At 48.7% G+C, this 15,847-nt stretch overlaps 2 protein-coding genes across 2 annotated transcripts; one reads left to right on the top strand and one right to left on the bottom strand.

Annotated features, from left to right (window-relative positions):
* Window positions 1-34: 34 nt before the first annotated feature.
* Window positions 35-4,719, top strand: cpdp (CPD photolyase). The gene is made up of 10 exons (XM_030114461.1): window positions 35-125; window positions 303-616; window positions 713-861; window positions 1,800-1,982; window positions 2,088-2,246; window positions 2,737-2,935; window positions 3,469-3,621; window positions 3,710-3,831; window positions 3,909-4,068; window positions 4,144-4,719. Exons 1-10 carry the CDS (start codon window positions 103-105, stop codon window positions 4,290-4,292), a joined length of 1,611 nt encoding a protein of 536 aa, XP_029970321.1. The 5' UTR covers window positions 35-102; the 3' UTR covers window positions 4,293-4,719.
* A 3,975-nt stretch (window positions 4,720-8,694) lies between these two features.
* LOC115405527 (neuromedin-U receptor 1-like) lies at window positions 8,695-10,542 on the bottom strand. The gene is made up of 3 exons (XM_030115130.1): window positions 9,843-10,542; window positions 9,177-9,404; window positions 8,695-8,996 (listed from the first exon to the last, which is right to left on the bottom strand). Exons 1-3 carry the CDS (start codon window positions 10,540-10,542, stop codon window positions 8,695-8,697), a joined length of 1,230 nt encoding a protein of 409 aa, XP_029970990.1.
* Between the last annotated feature and the right edge of the window lie 5,305 nt (window positions 10,543-15,847).

The following is a 15,847-nucleotide window of genomic DNA, read 5'->3' as shown; positions in this document are numbered from 1 at the left end:
CATCCTGGGAAATGTAGTCCTGCTCCATGGAAACAGCGTTACAAAACCTGCACTCATAACTGGTTGTGTAAAAGGAAACAGCGGAGCCGCGCTGGAAGCTGAATGCTGCGCGGCGCGACGCGGAGGTAAGTTTGAACCCCTGAACCGCGCTTTCCCATTCACCTCGTGCCACTTTCTTTCTTTTCAATTTTACCATACCGATGCACCTTGTGCGGTTTCTGCGTGTAGCCACGCTTTCCTGTCTTTGCGGGTGTTCAGCTGAATGAAGTTTTGCTGGAACTGTTCGTCGCTGTTTCCTGTAGCTCGTCCTTCGCTCTGTTCTTGAAGACCGGGTCCAGCTCTGCTCTGCGCTCCCTCATCACTCCCACCATGTCCGACAAGAAGCGCAAGTCGACCTCCTCCTCCTCCGGGGAGCAGCCCGGCGCCAAGCAGCAGAAGAGGGAGAAGAAGGAGAGGAGCCGGGGCTGGTTGCGGAGCGAGCTGCAGCAGCAGCGAGCAGACAATAAGGACATGAAATTCAACGAAAAGCGCCTGCGGTTCATATCTGAAGCCAGGAAGGTGAAGCAGGGGTCAGAGGGCGTCCTGTACTGGATGTGGAGGGACCAGAGAGTCCAAGGTGAACTCCAGACACACATGAGAACAGCAACGGCAGAGCTCTCTCCTGGCTTACTGTGCTCCTGTCTGTCTGTGTGTTTGTTTATTTGTTTGTTAGATAACTGGGCGCTGATCCACGCCCAGAGGCTTGCTGTGGAGGAGAGCCTCCCTCTGCACATCTGCTTCTGTCTGACGGTTCCTGAGTCCCCCCTGTCCACACTGAGACACTACAGCTTCCTGCTCAAGGGCCTGGAGGAAGTTTCAAAGGTAAAAAAAGTATTTTCTTCAGGTCCCGCTTACATTGACATGCAGCCATTTCATTAAATGGGAATAAAACCACTGCCATTAGATCCAATTAAGTGATACCAAAACTTGAAAAGCTCAACCGAAGTTTTACAGTCAGTTTCCACATCTGTCCCTCATCTGTACTCCATTCAGTTCACGTCATTTTTGTAATTGGAGTTGCAGTGAAGTAAACAACACAATGATACATAATATAACAGTGTGCTCAAATAGAGCTGTCAGTGCAGATCATCAGTTCCTGCCTACCTGTCAGAAGCCACATAAGGTCAAATATGTTAAGACTCCTCCTGTGAAGACCTTCAGATTAGAGACCTGCTCTACAGATCTGTTTGAGAGCTCTGCTGAATTCCCAGTCTCAGTACTGGTCCTTATGGCGCTGCTGGGATCACTGGAGGATTCAGCAGAGGAAAGGCAGGAAACACTCTGGACGGAGCGTCCGTCCACTAAAGACACACGGACACTGTAGGACAGAGAATTTTTCCCTCCCCGACACAGCAGATGATCAAAAAGCTCTGATTAACGCCTGCAGCGGACATGTATTAATATTTAAATGAGTGTTTTTGAGAGAGAGATATTAAAAGGTTGACTTATTGACAGCGATGAATGTTTAATAAGGAGTCTTGATGTAGTTAATAAGGATCAGAGGTGGACAAAGATGTGGTGAAATGGGCAGCGAGCCGAAGATTTGACATATTTTAAAGCCCTGGTAGCCGACTGAGTGATTATAGGCACCGAGTAGCTCCGGAGTTTCCCAGAGACAGTGGGCTCTATAGATAAAATGAACTGAAAAGTGTCAGTGAGTTTTAGAAATACACAAAGAACATTGTGTTTGAATTCGTCGTCGGACGAGTCCTGTTCGGACGACAGGCTGTAAGTCCCGCTCTGTCCCTCTGTCCCACCAGGAATGCAGACCGCTGGACATCCAGTTCCACCTGCTGCGCGGCGCTCCGGGCGAGGTCCTGCCCGGCTTCGTGTCGGATCGCGGCTTCGGGGCGGTGGTGACCGACTTCTCCCCGCTGCGGGAGGCGGTGCAGTGGCTGCAGGACGTCCGCAAGGCGCTGCCAGAGGACCTCCCCCTCATACAGGTACTGTATTCACAGTCACTTTCTGCTGGACGTTTCGGACGTGCTCAGGTGATTTTATTTCATCGCCAGTGGCATAAACCAGCGTTTTCTTCTTTCTGCCGGCAGGTGGATGCTCATAATGTGGTTCCGTGCTGGGTGGCCTCGGCCAAGCTGGAGTACGCAGCGCGGACCATCAGAGGGAAGATCACCAAGCTTCTGCCCGAGTTCCTCACGGACTTCCCTCCGGTCGAGAAACACCCACACACTGCTGCCAGGACGGCCAAAGTAAGCAAACAAACAGAGGAAATAATAAACATTTAATTTTTTTTTACCATAAAATCTGTTAAAAAGTCAGAAGCATAATTTCTCCTCCCCTGAACCGTTGGTGAATGGATTTAAATCAACACAGAAATCTGTGGTTCAGCTTCACTTACGTGACGAGCAGAGCGAGGCGGCCGCTCGCACGACCTCGTGTTTGAAAAACAAATTATTCCTCCAAACGATGAGTTTCCACATCGGTGAAGAGTTTGAAAGTCAGAAACCTTCCAGAAAAGAAAATGCTTACTCCTAACCTTCAGCTGTTTCCTCTTCACATGATTTATTGATGAGAGAATATAAACTGAGACTTTTCAGACTTTCCCCTTCGCCTCCTGATATTTAAGAACGTCTCTGGTTTTGAAGTCGGCAGCTCCACAGCGGTTCCTCACTGTCCTCTGTCTGTCCTCCGCCTGTCCTCCATCTGTCCTCCGTCTGTCCTCCCGTGTCCTCCTCGCAGGCGGTGGACTGGGCGGAGATGCTGGCCTCGCTGCCGGTGGACCGGACGGTCGGGGAGCCGGAGTGGGCGGAGCCCGGCGCCCAGGCGGGCCTGGCCATGCTGGAGTCCTTCATGGACGAGCGCCTCCCGCTGTTCGGCGCTCAGCGGAACGACCCCAACGTGGCGGCTCTCAGCCAGCTGTCCCCCTGGATCCGCTTCGGTCAGTACTGCCCCGACACGGGAATCAAACGCTGTGACCGGCTGCCGATTCTCTAATCCCGTCAACACCGGCGAATGAAGTCACGTTGATTTTGAGACACATCTCATGTTGGATCTCCTGTGAGAGGAGCGTAGTGCGGTTCTGTCCTCCAGCCTGGGAGAACATCTGGTTCGCCTCCAGCGGTTGTGCAAATTTCATGAATGAAATGCTAGTCGGTGTATTTTTCTTTCACATTCTTTCCTCCCGGGATCCGACTCGACCCGGTGCTGCCCCCGTCCAGGAGGCTGCGGGTTGAATCGCCGGATGCTGTTCAGGTGCTCCTGAACTCAAAGCCTCACATCTGAAAAGCGTCGGCGCTTTGTTTCATTTTTAATGCCGAGCTTTCTCGGCCGCGGTTCGTCTCTGCAGGAGTTCAAAGTGAACGGCTGCGGTGGACGATCCCGGAGCTCCCTCGCCCCCGCGCCGCGCCACGTCCATCTCCGTCTCCGTCCGTCTCCTCCTCTTAAGCCGTGTCTGCTTCCTTCTTGCTTCAGGCCAGCTGTCGGCGCAGCGAGCCGCCCTGCAGGTGCAGCGCGGCGGGAAGAGCGCCGGCCAGTCGGTCGGCCCCTTCCTGGAGGAGCTGGTGGTGCGGCGGGAGCTGACCGACAACTTCTGCTTCTACAACCAGCAGTACGACAGCGTGGAGGGTCAGTGGACCACTTCCTGCTCGCCCTGCCGCCGCTCCCGTCCCGTTAGTGATGTGTGTGTGTGCGTGTGTGTGTGTGTGGCTCTCAGGTGCGTACGAGTGGGCTCAGAAGACCTTGAAGGATCACGCCAAAGACAAGCGGCCGTACCTGTACACCCGGGAGCAGCTGGAGAACGCCAAGACGCACGACAAGCTGTGGAACGCCGCTCAGGTCTGAGGCCTTCCAGAACCTCCAGAACGCGGTTCCGGCGTCTCGTCTGTCGTTCACGGCGTTTCGTCTCCTTCCAGTACCAGATGACCAGCGAGGGGAAGATGCACGGCTTCCTGAGGATGTACTGGGCCAAGAAGATCCTGGAGTGGACGCCGTCCCCCGAGGAGGCGCTGTCCATCGCCCTGTACCTGAACGACCGCTACGAGCTGGACGGGCAGGACCCCAACGGCGTCGTGGGTGAGAACCCGGGCCGGCTCCCGGTCCCGCCGCCGTGCGAACGGCCCAGACCAACAGCGTGTCTCCGTCCCGCAGGCTGCATGTGGTCCATCTGCGGCGTCCACGACCAGGGCTGGGCGGAGCGGCCCGTCTTCGGGAAGATCCGCTACATGAACTACAAGGGCTGCCTCCGCAAGTTCAACGTGGCCCAGTTCGAGAGGAAGTACTGCCCCAAGACCGCCTGAAGGGAAAGACGCGTCCGCGGCGGCCTCGGCCTCAGGGAGGGTTTTATCTGCTTCTTTATTCCTTCGGCTCGTTACTCAGACATGATTCGTTACCGAACTGTAAACAGTTTGTGGAAGTTTGCAGAGTTTTTATTGCTTGATATTTTCTAATAATATTTCTTGGTGCTTTTTTAAGTGAGTTTTTTTTTTTTTTTTATATATTACATGTCTTATTTTACTGTCATTTTCTATTGTGGAGTTTGCAGTTGATGATGTTGCTGTCTGTTCTTGAATTCACATCCAAATGTAAAGAAATCTTTTGTTTTATTACATTTGTAAAACTTGAAATACAGAACTCATTACTGGAACACTGAAACGGCCTTTTTTTCCCCCCCATAAGCTTTATTTAACTCACAATAAGTAAGACTTGCTTAAATTTGAATTTACCGCAGATTAACTCTCACCGCAGCTTTAAGTGACAAGAGGATTTACTGAATTAAGTGTGTACACTCAGGAGGGGCTGCCGGGAATAAATGACAAGAATCGAATTCAAATCAGAGGAGACGCAGGAGGAGACGCAGAAAACAGCGCGAGACGCATTGTTTGAGTTTCAGGGATGTTCGGTTGTCACCAAATGCTCTTTTGAGATGTAATTAAACTGAAATAAAACCCTTTTCTATCCGAGCTAATTAGCTGGATCCTCGGTGGAGAATAGGACCGTCCCTGTGGGTCACATCGCAGCTTCTGATATTAAAAACCTCGTCGGGCCTTTTTCTGTTTGTTCGTTTCGGGAGAAAAAGAGATAAATCTCCCCCAGAATTCTGCTTTCCAGAGCTAATTAGTAGAAAGCGGTGAGCAGGGAGGGAACGCAGGCGGCTCGGTGTGATGCATTAGTGCACAGCATCTTCTCTTTCTCCAAACTGGTAAACATGTTGTAGATCTGTTGCTGCCCAATTTGTATCACTTATCAAATTCCTCCATATGTTTCCTTTCATCTCACATGAAGTCTTGTTAAAATGGGAGAGGTAGAAATTCCAAGAGAAAAGGCAGCAGGCTCAGGAATCAACACGCAAAGTTTCCTTTTTTTAAATAACTTGTCACCCAAAAACACTGCAAGAATCGTTTTTTTGAGTCTCGGTGCACTTTCGCATGGAAATGCTGACGTTTATTTAAACGTTTATTGAACCAAAGAATCTCGAACTGGATCATGAATCAGAGTTGCTCCTGGCAGCTAATGGTGCTCGGTGGAAAGCAGATGGAGCTTCAGGATTGTTGTACACATTTCAGTGAAAACTACACCCAAACACAGGGAGCTCTGAGATCCGGTGACAGTTTTAGAATAGATCCACCTGAGACGACGAGGATCTGCAAAACAAAAAAACCTTCAACTGAGCTTCCTGCTGTTAAATAGGAATTTTAAATCAAATGGGAAGCAAATGACAGCCTGGGAGTGTATTCCCCAGAGAGCTGCGTAAACATTGTTAAACATCCAAAGATGAAACGTACAACTTTGTTTTCCCCCGGCTTCCCTGAGGACTTTCCCCCGTCTCCACTCTGCAGGTGTACCAGACTCTCCTGCCTGCAAACCTCCAGCAGAATGCGGCGGTGGCAGATTCCCCGCGCGCTGGGATTTACCCGCCTTTTGTCAAATCTCTTGCATATAAATTGAGTGGAGAGTTAATCTCGGCCACTGAGGCTGTTTTAACAAGGAAAAAAATGAAAACCGTGAAGCGGTGCCAGAGTTCAGTCGCTGTGCTGCTGATAGGCTTTTTCTCTTTAATCTCCCAATATTTACTGTCTACAAATTCCTTTTTCTTGCTTATGCTGAGATGCTATGCTAGATTTTTCTGCACTATGCATCTAAATATGAGCCAATTTTAAAGCTTTTTCCTCCTGTAAAGAGTGAGAGGAAGTGCTGAGTTTCTTCAATAACCCAGTGAAGAAATGTATTCTTCACCATTTGACACCTGCCCTGGAATCTGTGCTCATACATTCACACCAGAGCCTCTCTCGACAGGTATTCATGGCTTCCTTCACTCTGTCTTCTGTATTTCGTCAAAAGCTTCGCGCTCTTTCAGAATCCATCACCTTGGATGTTTTTATATCAGGACGTCTGCTGGGGGTCAAAGGTGAAGACGGTGATAGCGTGCTCCACTATCGGAGGAAGGTTTTAACGGAGAAAGATTTGATGAAGTGTGAGCAGTGTGGCGGGAACTTCAGTGTTTCCTTTATTCCTTGAGAGTTTGCATGTTTCACTACTCGGGTTTTCTCCCACCACCCAATCAGACACGCCTTTAGGGTTGATTGGTGATTTAAGATGGCGGCCGAAGCTGCAGGCTCGGCACTCGGCTGTCTGCGTCGTACATCAGGTCAATGACACGCTGTCCTGTCCTCTGTCCTCTTTACGCCGACGCTGTTTATGTGATTTTCATTTAGCCCGTCAGCGTCGGTTCCCATCCTCAGCGTCCACTTCACCTTACATCAGTAGATCGTATCTTTTATCACTGACTGTCAATTAGGTTTGTAAAATTTAAACGGTTATTTGATTTGAATCATGTCACAATTCGTGGAAGTGTCCTGGTGGTGTTCTGGAAATTACCGTGGAAATCCAGTTATGTGAAGCCAGAAAAACAACTTTCCAACTGGGCAGCTATTCCATTCGTTTAGGGTTTTATGAGTCTTTGCATGCACAAGAATCCAAATTTCCTTTTCATCTCGACGTGTGGAAGTGAAATGAAATGAATCGCGCTTCTCATCTGGGGAGATTTAAAATTTAATTTCACACTGTCCACATTCTGCGAGCACAACTCTTTAAAAGGCGCCATCTGCTTCCCATCGCCGTGTGAAAGAGCTGCAGGCATTCATCATAACCTTGCCCTTGAGTGAATCCCGTTACTGTGAGGGCCTGTTGGCGGCGCCGGCCTGTAAATAGTGCATTGTGTTCCGGTGATGGAGGTCGTGGGCAGATTGCCCTTCGTTAACGCCGATAACGCCGCCATCGCAGAGCGATTTGTCAGAGTTTAACAGCTGGAGAGGCTTTTGTCTTCCGCCTCGTCTCCTCATCCATTATTTCAGTGTTTCCATATTATGATTCGCCTGGCGACACTGTGAACATCCAGGGCCTCTCCTTCCCCAGAATCACCATTTCCACACAAACAAATGAGTTTGAACTTGAGAGGAGACATCCCGGCGTGTAAAAAAGAAAAAAGAAAAAAAAAAAAGAAAAGGTTCTTGTGGCTGTCGGCGCTCCTGACTCACTTTCGCTGTTTACACAGAAGACTTCTTTCTGCGGAAGCCGGCTGGAAATCTGAATATGAAAATGAGTGCAGAGGCTCATTACGCTCCGTCCCTCTCCGAGCCGCAGCAGTCATGAGAACAACGGATCCGCCGCACATTTTACCAGCAGAACTTGAGTTCAGTAGCAAAGCCGCACACGCTTTTCATCTAACAGCTAATCAAAAAAAAACAAAAGGAACATCCTTTATATACTCAATGCAAGACGGCTTTACTTCAATAACTGAACAACAACACAGTTTACATCAGGAAATCAATAAATATCCTTTAAAATGACCATTCATCTTTTTCTAACCTAACCTAAACGCACGGCGGTGTCTGTATAAACGAGACGTTCAAGTGTTTTCAGAACATTTCAGCGCCGTGAGGCGTACCAATACCGTGTGTCGTGATTAGCTTCCTCGCTGGTTATCGGCGCCATGAACAAGTCATCTTGTGCACATTTCCCCCGCCGTTGCCTGATTACATTCACCCTTCCCTGTGAGATCGCATTATTCCCGCCATCCGGCGCTGTTCAGCGGTAAATAGAAAGCCCCATTTGCATTATACAGTATATACAACATATAAATGAACCTACATTACACACAGACCCAGCTTGCTCTCCAGATAGCTGATGGGTGATATTTCCTATGCATATCTATCCTGTTGTATCATTTATATGGTAATTTCCTTATTCATCAGAACATTGACCTCATGTTTTCAATTTACTCGGTTTTTCTTTCTTGCATTAGCAGTTCTTCTTTTAAATTGAGTTTCCGGTGGTTTTTCTGCAGTGTGGAGTCTTCCACAGACGGTATGCAAATTGTGTAAAAATGCCTGTTTGGGCTCGTCACGGCGCCTCTGGTCACTCTGTTCTGTCGGTTATCTGTGCAGATCTGATCGCGCTCTGCCTCTCCATGTGTAAAATAATCCGATCGGCCCTGGGTTGCGTGGATTGGCGAGAGACTTTTTTCTTTTCTTCAGGTTTTTGAACGCCGCCGTGCGCTAGTAACATCCTCTCCCGTTCGGTCTGCTGATTTTAATATTTAGTCCACATTCCTGTTCAGTCAGTGGAGACTGATAATCAGCCCTCATCCTTTATACTGTTTTTTTTCCCCTGTAGTTTCTCTTTGCTTTTAACGGACCGAAGTCAGTTTCTGACGGACGGGTTCTGGCTCAGCGTGCTGCGCTGGGTGCGGTGCGAGCCGGAGTGCGCGGACCACCAGATCGAGTGGCACGTGATGTGGCTGAACGTCTCCCGGAAGCGGGTGGACATGAGGTTGTAGAGGACGGGGTTGACGGCGGAGCTCAGGTAGAAGCACACCCCGGAGATGATGTGGACCTGCTCGAAGACGGCCTGGTGCCGCGGCGACGACGTGTCCATGTAGCTCCACATCAGCCGGTCCACGTGGAAGGGGGCCCAGCAGAGCCCGAAGACCACCACCAGCACGCCTGGAGAGGAAAGAACCGCCATTAAGTGGTGGGGAAACGGTTGGAGAGCTGCAGAGCTGCTGTCTCTCTCGGGTTTCAGCATCACCCAGACCTGCTCTCTCCCCTCAAGGTCATCAATCTAGTCCTGATTGCACTAAATCTCTGTTTACTGTTTGAACTGATGCTCGGGCGGCGACCCACACAGCATCTTGGTGATTTGCACGTTGCGCCTGCTCAGCCGCCGCCGGTTGGAGCCGGAGACGCCTTCGGGTCCGAAGCAGCCGGCGTCCGCCGAGGCCTCCAGCCTCTCCCTGCGCAGCCGCAGGCCGATCAGCAGGTAGAGGACGCTGATGACGAGCATGGGCAGCAGGAAGAAGACCAGCGTGGAGACCAGGATGACCCAGTTGTAAATCCGCGGCTGCTGGATGTCTGAGGGCAGAGGGAGGAAAACCGCAACAACCGTCACATTTATTAAAGAACTGACAGCAGCGACTGTCAGATACTCCACAGATTTGGTCCAAACTGAAATATCACAGTAGCTATTAGACTGCCACGTCACTATTTACTACAGCGTTCTGACTCTACCTCCAGTCCCATTTGCGGGCTGCCAGATAATGAACTGAACTGCCTTTGCTGACGTTTTATTATGTGCTATCAATAGTCAGGGTTGGTACTTACAGAGAGGAATAAGCATAAAAGCTCAGTTGCCTGCAGGCATTGTTTATCACCCAGGACTGTATTTCCTAAGAATTTTTTAATCCCCCAGACTTAGCGATGGAAAATCTGAATCCATCCTCAATGGAAAATTTAAAAAATCCACATTTCTCTCTGAGACTCTACAGGTGTAAAGCAGAGTTGTGAGCGTACAGCACATGGCGGATCGGGGGAAGTGTCTTCCAAACTTGGGAGGCAGCTGCCCAATGCCGTGGATGCTGGTGTTGGGCACGGCGCACAGCATGGACAGCGCCCACAGCAGGAGGATGACCCGCTTCACGTGAGCGCGGGTGGCCATGCGCTTGACCCGCAGCGGGTGCACCACCGCCACGTAGCGCTCCACGCTGAGGGCGGTGACGTTGAGGATGGAGGCGAAGCACACGGTCTCGAAGAGGAAGGTCTTGAAGTAGCAGCCGCCCTCGCCCAGCAGGAAGGGGTAGTTCCGCCACAGGTCGTACAGCTCCAGCGGCATGCCCAGCAGCAGCACCAGCAGGTCCGACGCCGCCAGGCTCAGCAGGTAGTAGTTGGTGGGCGTCTGCATGACCTTGTAGCACAAGATGACGGCGCAGGTCAGCGAGTTCCCCAGGACGCCCACCAGGAAGACGGCCAGGTAGGCGACGCAGACGGGCAGGAAGACGGGGGACCGGGGCACGCCCAGCTCCCCGCTCAGGTAGTCGTCCTCGCTCAGGCACAACTCGGCCAGATCCCGCCCCGTGGCGTCCGCCAGCACCCAGGAAACATTCATCCCGCACGCCACCGCCACCTCGGGGCAGCCGGCGGCGCCGAAGACGCCGGAGCCACCGGCGAGGACAGCTGCCGGAGAGCAGTTGAGCAGCGGGAGGAGGACGTCCATCGCTGAGGCCGACCTGAGAGGAGCAGAGGAGAGGAGGAGGCCTCAGCCCAGGCGGCAGACAGAGTCGCCCTCTTCACGGCTCGCTTTGAGACTCGGCAATAAAAGACAGACATGTTGAGATCCATGTCTGATCAGTTTCACACTCAGACTGCAGAGAGATTCCTTTAAATATGTTGCGAAATTTATTTCTTAGCTCTAACCCAGGGGTGTTCAACCTGCGGCTCTGGAGCCACATGCGGCTCTTCAGTCCCTCTGCAGCAGCTCCAACAAGCTTCTACAACATGAAATATGAATAAATATTTAGCTTGTTTTTATTATAGTCACACACTGCAGTATTTTCCAAAATGATTCGTCACTCTCGGTTTAAAAGGGATTCAAAAAAGGCACAAGTGAAATTGGGAAAAATTGCTAAAACCAGAAGAAATGGAGAGAAAAAAATTCATAGAATGGCTTAAAAAGCCTGAAATGTCTGGAATTTCCTTAAAAAGAAAATTAGATATGGTTGGAAAAAGCATGCCAATCTGCTTACAGAGAGGTAAAATTGTTAAAACTGAGCAAAACTGTTAAAATCAGATACAAAAATAGGTTCAGTGTAAATAAAGGTTCAATATTCTGAACTGGAGTTAAAACTTCATGAAAGCATCATATAGTAGCTTCCACATTTTAAGGGTTAAATGTGTTTCGCGAACTTGCTGGAAAGTAAAAAAAAAAAAAAAAAGTTAAGTCTGTTTTGTTCACAGAGGTTGCAGAACGCTGCTCTAACTGTTTGAACACGATCATTTATTTAACCAAAAACACAAAGGAAAAGAAAAGAAAAGAAAAGACCACTGCAGTTCACTTTTGTGGGGAATGCTTGCTCCCTCGACAGCCTCAAAAGCTTTTGACAGCGACGGTAACGTTCATCCATTCATGCACACATTCATTCGCTCTCCAGTGGGGATGAACGGCGACAGTTCCACGAACGGCGGTGGACTCTACTGGGAGCCGTTTGTTTTAGCGAGTGTTGCTCAGAGACGTGTTGACACACGGACAGAAGACTAACCGGGCCACCATCGCAGTTCTGAGCTCAACCGTTGTTTCGGCAGTGGAACGAACAGCGAACCAGTCACAACAAAAAGCAGAGATAGCTCATAGCTCTCAGTAAAGTCCTCACAGAGGGAGACTCAGCAGAGGAAATGAAGAATTCTGGATCCTGTGAATTAAACGTTGAAGCCACAACGTATCAGAACTTGAGAGAAATCACAAGCAGAGACCAGTGAGGATCAGATGCAGAACATTCACTCTTACTGCCCTCTTAACAAAGGGAATGTTTCTGAATTTACAAGGTTTGATCAAAGTGAGCTCCACAGGGAGGTGTTACAGTTTCTTCAGACATTTAAAGCCTCTGAGTTTTATGCTTATAACATCACTATTGCTCAGGCTCTGAATTATTTTTTGATTAATGACGCTGACAATATGGCACAAACGAAATTAAATTTGGATGGAGCATCCTTGATGATTGATTTTCTATTATTAAAAAGAATATCCAATGTATTTGTTTTAAATTAGTGCACATACAGCAGAATTATGGGTTTTTTTTACCTCTACACAAACAAACTGACAAAATCATCACTTTTTTTATTTTAGTCAGTGCACCCTCCTGTCCTCTCACACAGAAAAAGAAAAGTACTTCACTTTGAGTTACCCGTTCTGTCACAGTGTCTTAACTGAAACTCCAGAGAGGAAACAGCTGGAAGAGATTCCACATCCAACACAGATAACTAGAGAGAAAGGAAAGAGGGAAACTCACCTGCAGTTTCAGACTCCTGCCTTCTATATTATTTACAAGAAGGAAACTTGAAGAAATCAGAGAGACGCGTGAGCATCGTGTTCCTCAGCATCGCACACTCCTGATCACACACTTGGTCCTGTTTGTGCCTCAGTGAGTCACGGCTTCCTTTACTTCCCCTATTTGATGGTTAGATTCTCAGCCCTCCCTCCCTCCCTCCCTCTCTCTCTCTCTCTCTCTCTCTCTCTTTCATTGTTACCTCTTCTTTCTATTCTTGTGATTCATCTTTTTTTCACCTATATAGATTTTTTTATATATACAGACTGAGGGTCCTACACACACACACACACACACACACACACACACACACACACACACACACACACACACACGCACACACGCTGTTATTTACCTTCCCTTATATTTTAATATAAGGGATGTATTCATATTATGTATGAATAATCAATATAATGACTTTATTGTTGTTTTTTGTGAAATGTTTAAATATGTCATGGACAGATCTTCCAACAGAGACCTGAAGTGTGGAGGACAGAAGAGCTCACGCCTCTCTAGATCTCAGTGATTGTTGGTTACTTCCTCTGAACCCGTCCAGACGGTCTGACTGAGGAGACGCTCCTCATCCGGGAAGCAGACGGAGGAAAGAGCAGCGGCTGAGTTGAGATTCGTCCAGGCAGGAGGCGTCGCCGGGCTCGTTTGCTTTGTGGTGACGTTTCGTTGTGTTTTCCACTCAAGACCTCAACATGAAGCTCAGTTAAAACACGCCGCCGTTGTGCATCGGAGCAAAATTGAGCTCGACGTTGCTGCGGCTCTGTTTTCTGTCAGGAAGGGCCGATGAAGAAAAGAATGGGAGGTTTGGCCTGCATCCCTCTGGCTCCGCATCTCCCTTCTATAACCACTCAAATCCACGCTATTATTTTCCATGGCTACTCTCTTGAGCGTGTCTTAATCCGTGCTTTAGCGCCATTCACTTTCCTTCCTGATGCTCACTGCCAGACTAAACTGCTCGAGCAGCGCGGTCGCTTCACATCGCTTCTCGTCATCGACATGATGTCTGAGAGTGAAAATTTGTATGAAAATATCCGAGAGTGTGAACAGACGCTTCAGTTTCACGCGGCTCGCGAGACTCGCGTGACTCACTGCCTTTTCCTGTGTGGAACCTGCAGGACGTGAGTCACCAGGTGTGTTTTTCTGTGGTTCTGTAGGTTCTATATAGCAATCAACACGTGTACAGATTTGTTCCCCACTGAGCGTGAAAACTCCCAACTGGTTTCAGCAATGTTTCGTACGAGCGTTACACACAGGAAGGTCTGGCGGGGGAAGTATTTGATATTCCGAGGACAGCTTCGGTTTTGCACTCTGCGGAAAATATCATACTCGATGCATTTACAGGAAAAGAAGGATCGAATCGGACAACTCGGAGCGATAAATCATCGATAAATCTGGTGTCAGGGAGCAGGAAATTCACGGCCCGGGCCCGCTGCTCACGTTCGCCTGAGCACCTCCACGGCTCCCCGTGACGCCCCCCTCCCTCTAATTCAATCACGGCTTTTAATCCCGGAGCAGGGGCCACGGCGCGTCCCAGCAGGAAGCTGGCGTTTCTCGCCTCTGCCTCCATTTAGTCAGCTGATAATTGGGCTTCGGTGTCTGACTGACGGAGACAAAAAGCTCTGACGGCGACTCGCCTCCTCCAGGACCCAGGCTATCCCCGTTTATTAAAAACACGTCTCCATACGATGTGATCTGATGGAAGCAAGACTTTTCCTTCAGAGGCCGTCTGTTTATTTGGTTGTATTTATCTTTCGGCGAGTCGTTCTGGTGTTTGTACTCCAGGTATTCTGGGTAATTTATTTTTGAACTGCTTCAGTTGAAATTGCACAGGTCTTCAGTGCATTAACTCAAAGCACAAGTCTCAAAGGCGAAAATGTGAAATCCTGGTGAAAATCTTATTTAAATTGACAAATACCCAACAGGAAAAAAATGTGTTAGTACTCGTCAGTATGAAAGTTATCAACAATTCTAATTATTGGTTCCATCAGATTATTTTAAATATCCAGTATATGATAATACTACACTTTAATGAGAAGCTTGTATTATTGGCTAAGAACAGGGATAATTCAGACAGAAGTGGCAACACGAGCCTGATGTTTGAGCTCTGACGGTGAGTTTTTCAGGCATTACTATGCAAACGTGTTGCTGCAGCAGGTAAAAGTGAGAATCATCCAAATGTGACTTCTGAGGATCATAAATGAATGCTAAGAATCACACTATGAGGTTTTTCTTTTTTAAAATTCTACATTAAGAAAATAAACACAATTTAAATGCAATCACAATTTCATGATGGCATTAAAGAGTCCCGACGTCTTCAAACTGCAAAGAAAGAGTCAAACTACGACGGAGTTCTCGGTGAAGATGGCGCCTGAGCAGTGTGTATCTTCAATCTCTGTCTCTGCTGTTAATTTGTGTTGCTGTGTAAAGAGGATTAACTGAAGGAGGCGAGTTGAGGGGAGGTCAAGACGGTTCAGGTTTTGTTATTTTTTGCTCTTGTGCCTGCTGCACCGCGGGTCCAGCCTCAGCTCTGCGTCTGCTTCACAGGCTGCGTTGTTTCACCCAGAAATAAAAAAAAAAAAAAAAAGCCGTTCAGAGCCTGGAGAAAGTTGTCCTGCTCATATTGAATTCTGTCATGTTTCCCTCCTATAGTATCCTGAGAAAAGGCTTCTCCGCTCAGGAAAAACAAGCCGGACGGAACAAAACGCATTCGTGATTCTGTGATTGTTTGGGTTTCTGAGCAGCAGCAGAAGAAATCCGGAGCCGCTCCGTCGTCCCGGGAGGCGTTGGGGTCAAGCAGGAGTCCACAGCGGCCGATGCCGCTGAGCAGCGGGACTCTCTCCCATCGCCACCAGCTTTGTTTGCGACGTCGCCTAAAGTTGTGAAGCTGGGAGCTTTTTGTCAAGTGTGTTTATTTTCATCCGACGGCCCAGCAGCGGTTTGAAGATACACGAAGAATTCAGCCCTCTACAGCAGAACACAAGCTTACAGTCGTTCCTTAGATTGTTAAAACGTTTCTGTTTGTGATACAGCTGCAGCGAATTATGCCAGAATGTGTTATTTCATAATGAATGCTTCATAAATCCATGAATGCACGGAGCTCTAGCCTTCTCTTTCTTTCTGCGAACTGAAACATTAAATGACAGCGTTCGCCTTCTTTGTATTGTCTTGATTAACCAGCAGCTTGACACGGAGAGCAAAGTCTGAAAGCGGCTGATTGGAGCGATTGAAAGGTCGCGGAAGGGTCAAACAGCACCTCTGGCTTCAGATGGCTGGAAGGCAGAAGATGAAGAGAGTCAACATCAGGGAGCAGGTCCAGAGAGAGATCAGCGATTCACAAACAAACCGAGTTTTGTTTTAAAGGTAATTAACAAAACTATTAGAGCTGAAAGTAGGAGCGCTTTTTCCAGCCAAAACAAGTATTTTCAGATGTCTTAATCAGCTGCAGCAGCCGCGGCGACGTGATAACGA

Source organism: Salarias fasciatus, chromosome 18 (genome assembly GCF_902148845.1).
Source record: "Salarias fasciatus chromosome 18, fSalaFa1.1, whole genome shotgun sequence".
In the NCBI taxonomy this organism is placed as follows: Eukaryota; Metazoa; Chordata; class Actinopteri; order Blenniiformes; family Blenniidae; genus Salarias; species Salarias fasciatus.
Note: the sequence above shows the minus strand (reverse complement) of the source record. Positions and strands in the feature narration are given on the sequence as shown.

Bases quoted from the DNA above. Each gene is read 5' to 3' on its own strand.
- LOC115405527 (XM_030115130.1), bottom strand. From the start codon at position 10,542: ATGGACGTCCTCCTCCCGCTGCTCAACTGCTCTCCGGCAGCTGTCCTC. The intron at 9,405-9,842 runs GTACGCTCACAA...CTCTGCCCTCAG, and splicing joins CCCCCGATCCGCCATGTGCT to ACATCCAGCAGCCGCGGATT. The intron at 8,997-9,176 runs GTGGGTCGCCGC...TTTCCTCTCCAG, and splicing joins GCAAATCACCAAGATGCTGT to GCGTGCTGGTGGTGGTCTTC.
- cpdp (XM_030114461.1), top strand. From the start codon at position 103: ATGCTGCGCGGCGCGACGCGGAG. The intron at 1,983-2,087 runs GTACTGTATTCA...TTCTGCCGGCAG, and splicing joins AGGACCTCCCCCTCATACAG to GTGGATGCTCATAATGTGGT. The intron at 4,069-4,143 runs GTGAGAACCCGG...TCCGTCCCGCAG, and splicing joins GGACCCCAACGGCGTCGTGG to GCTGCATGTGGTCCATCTGC.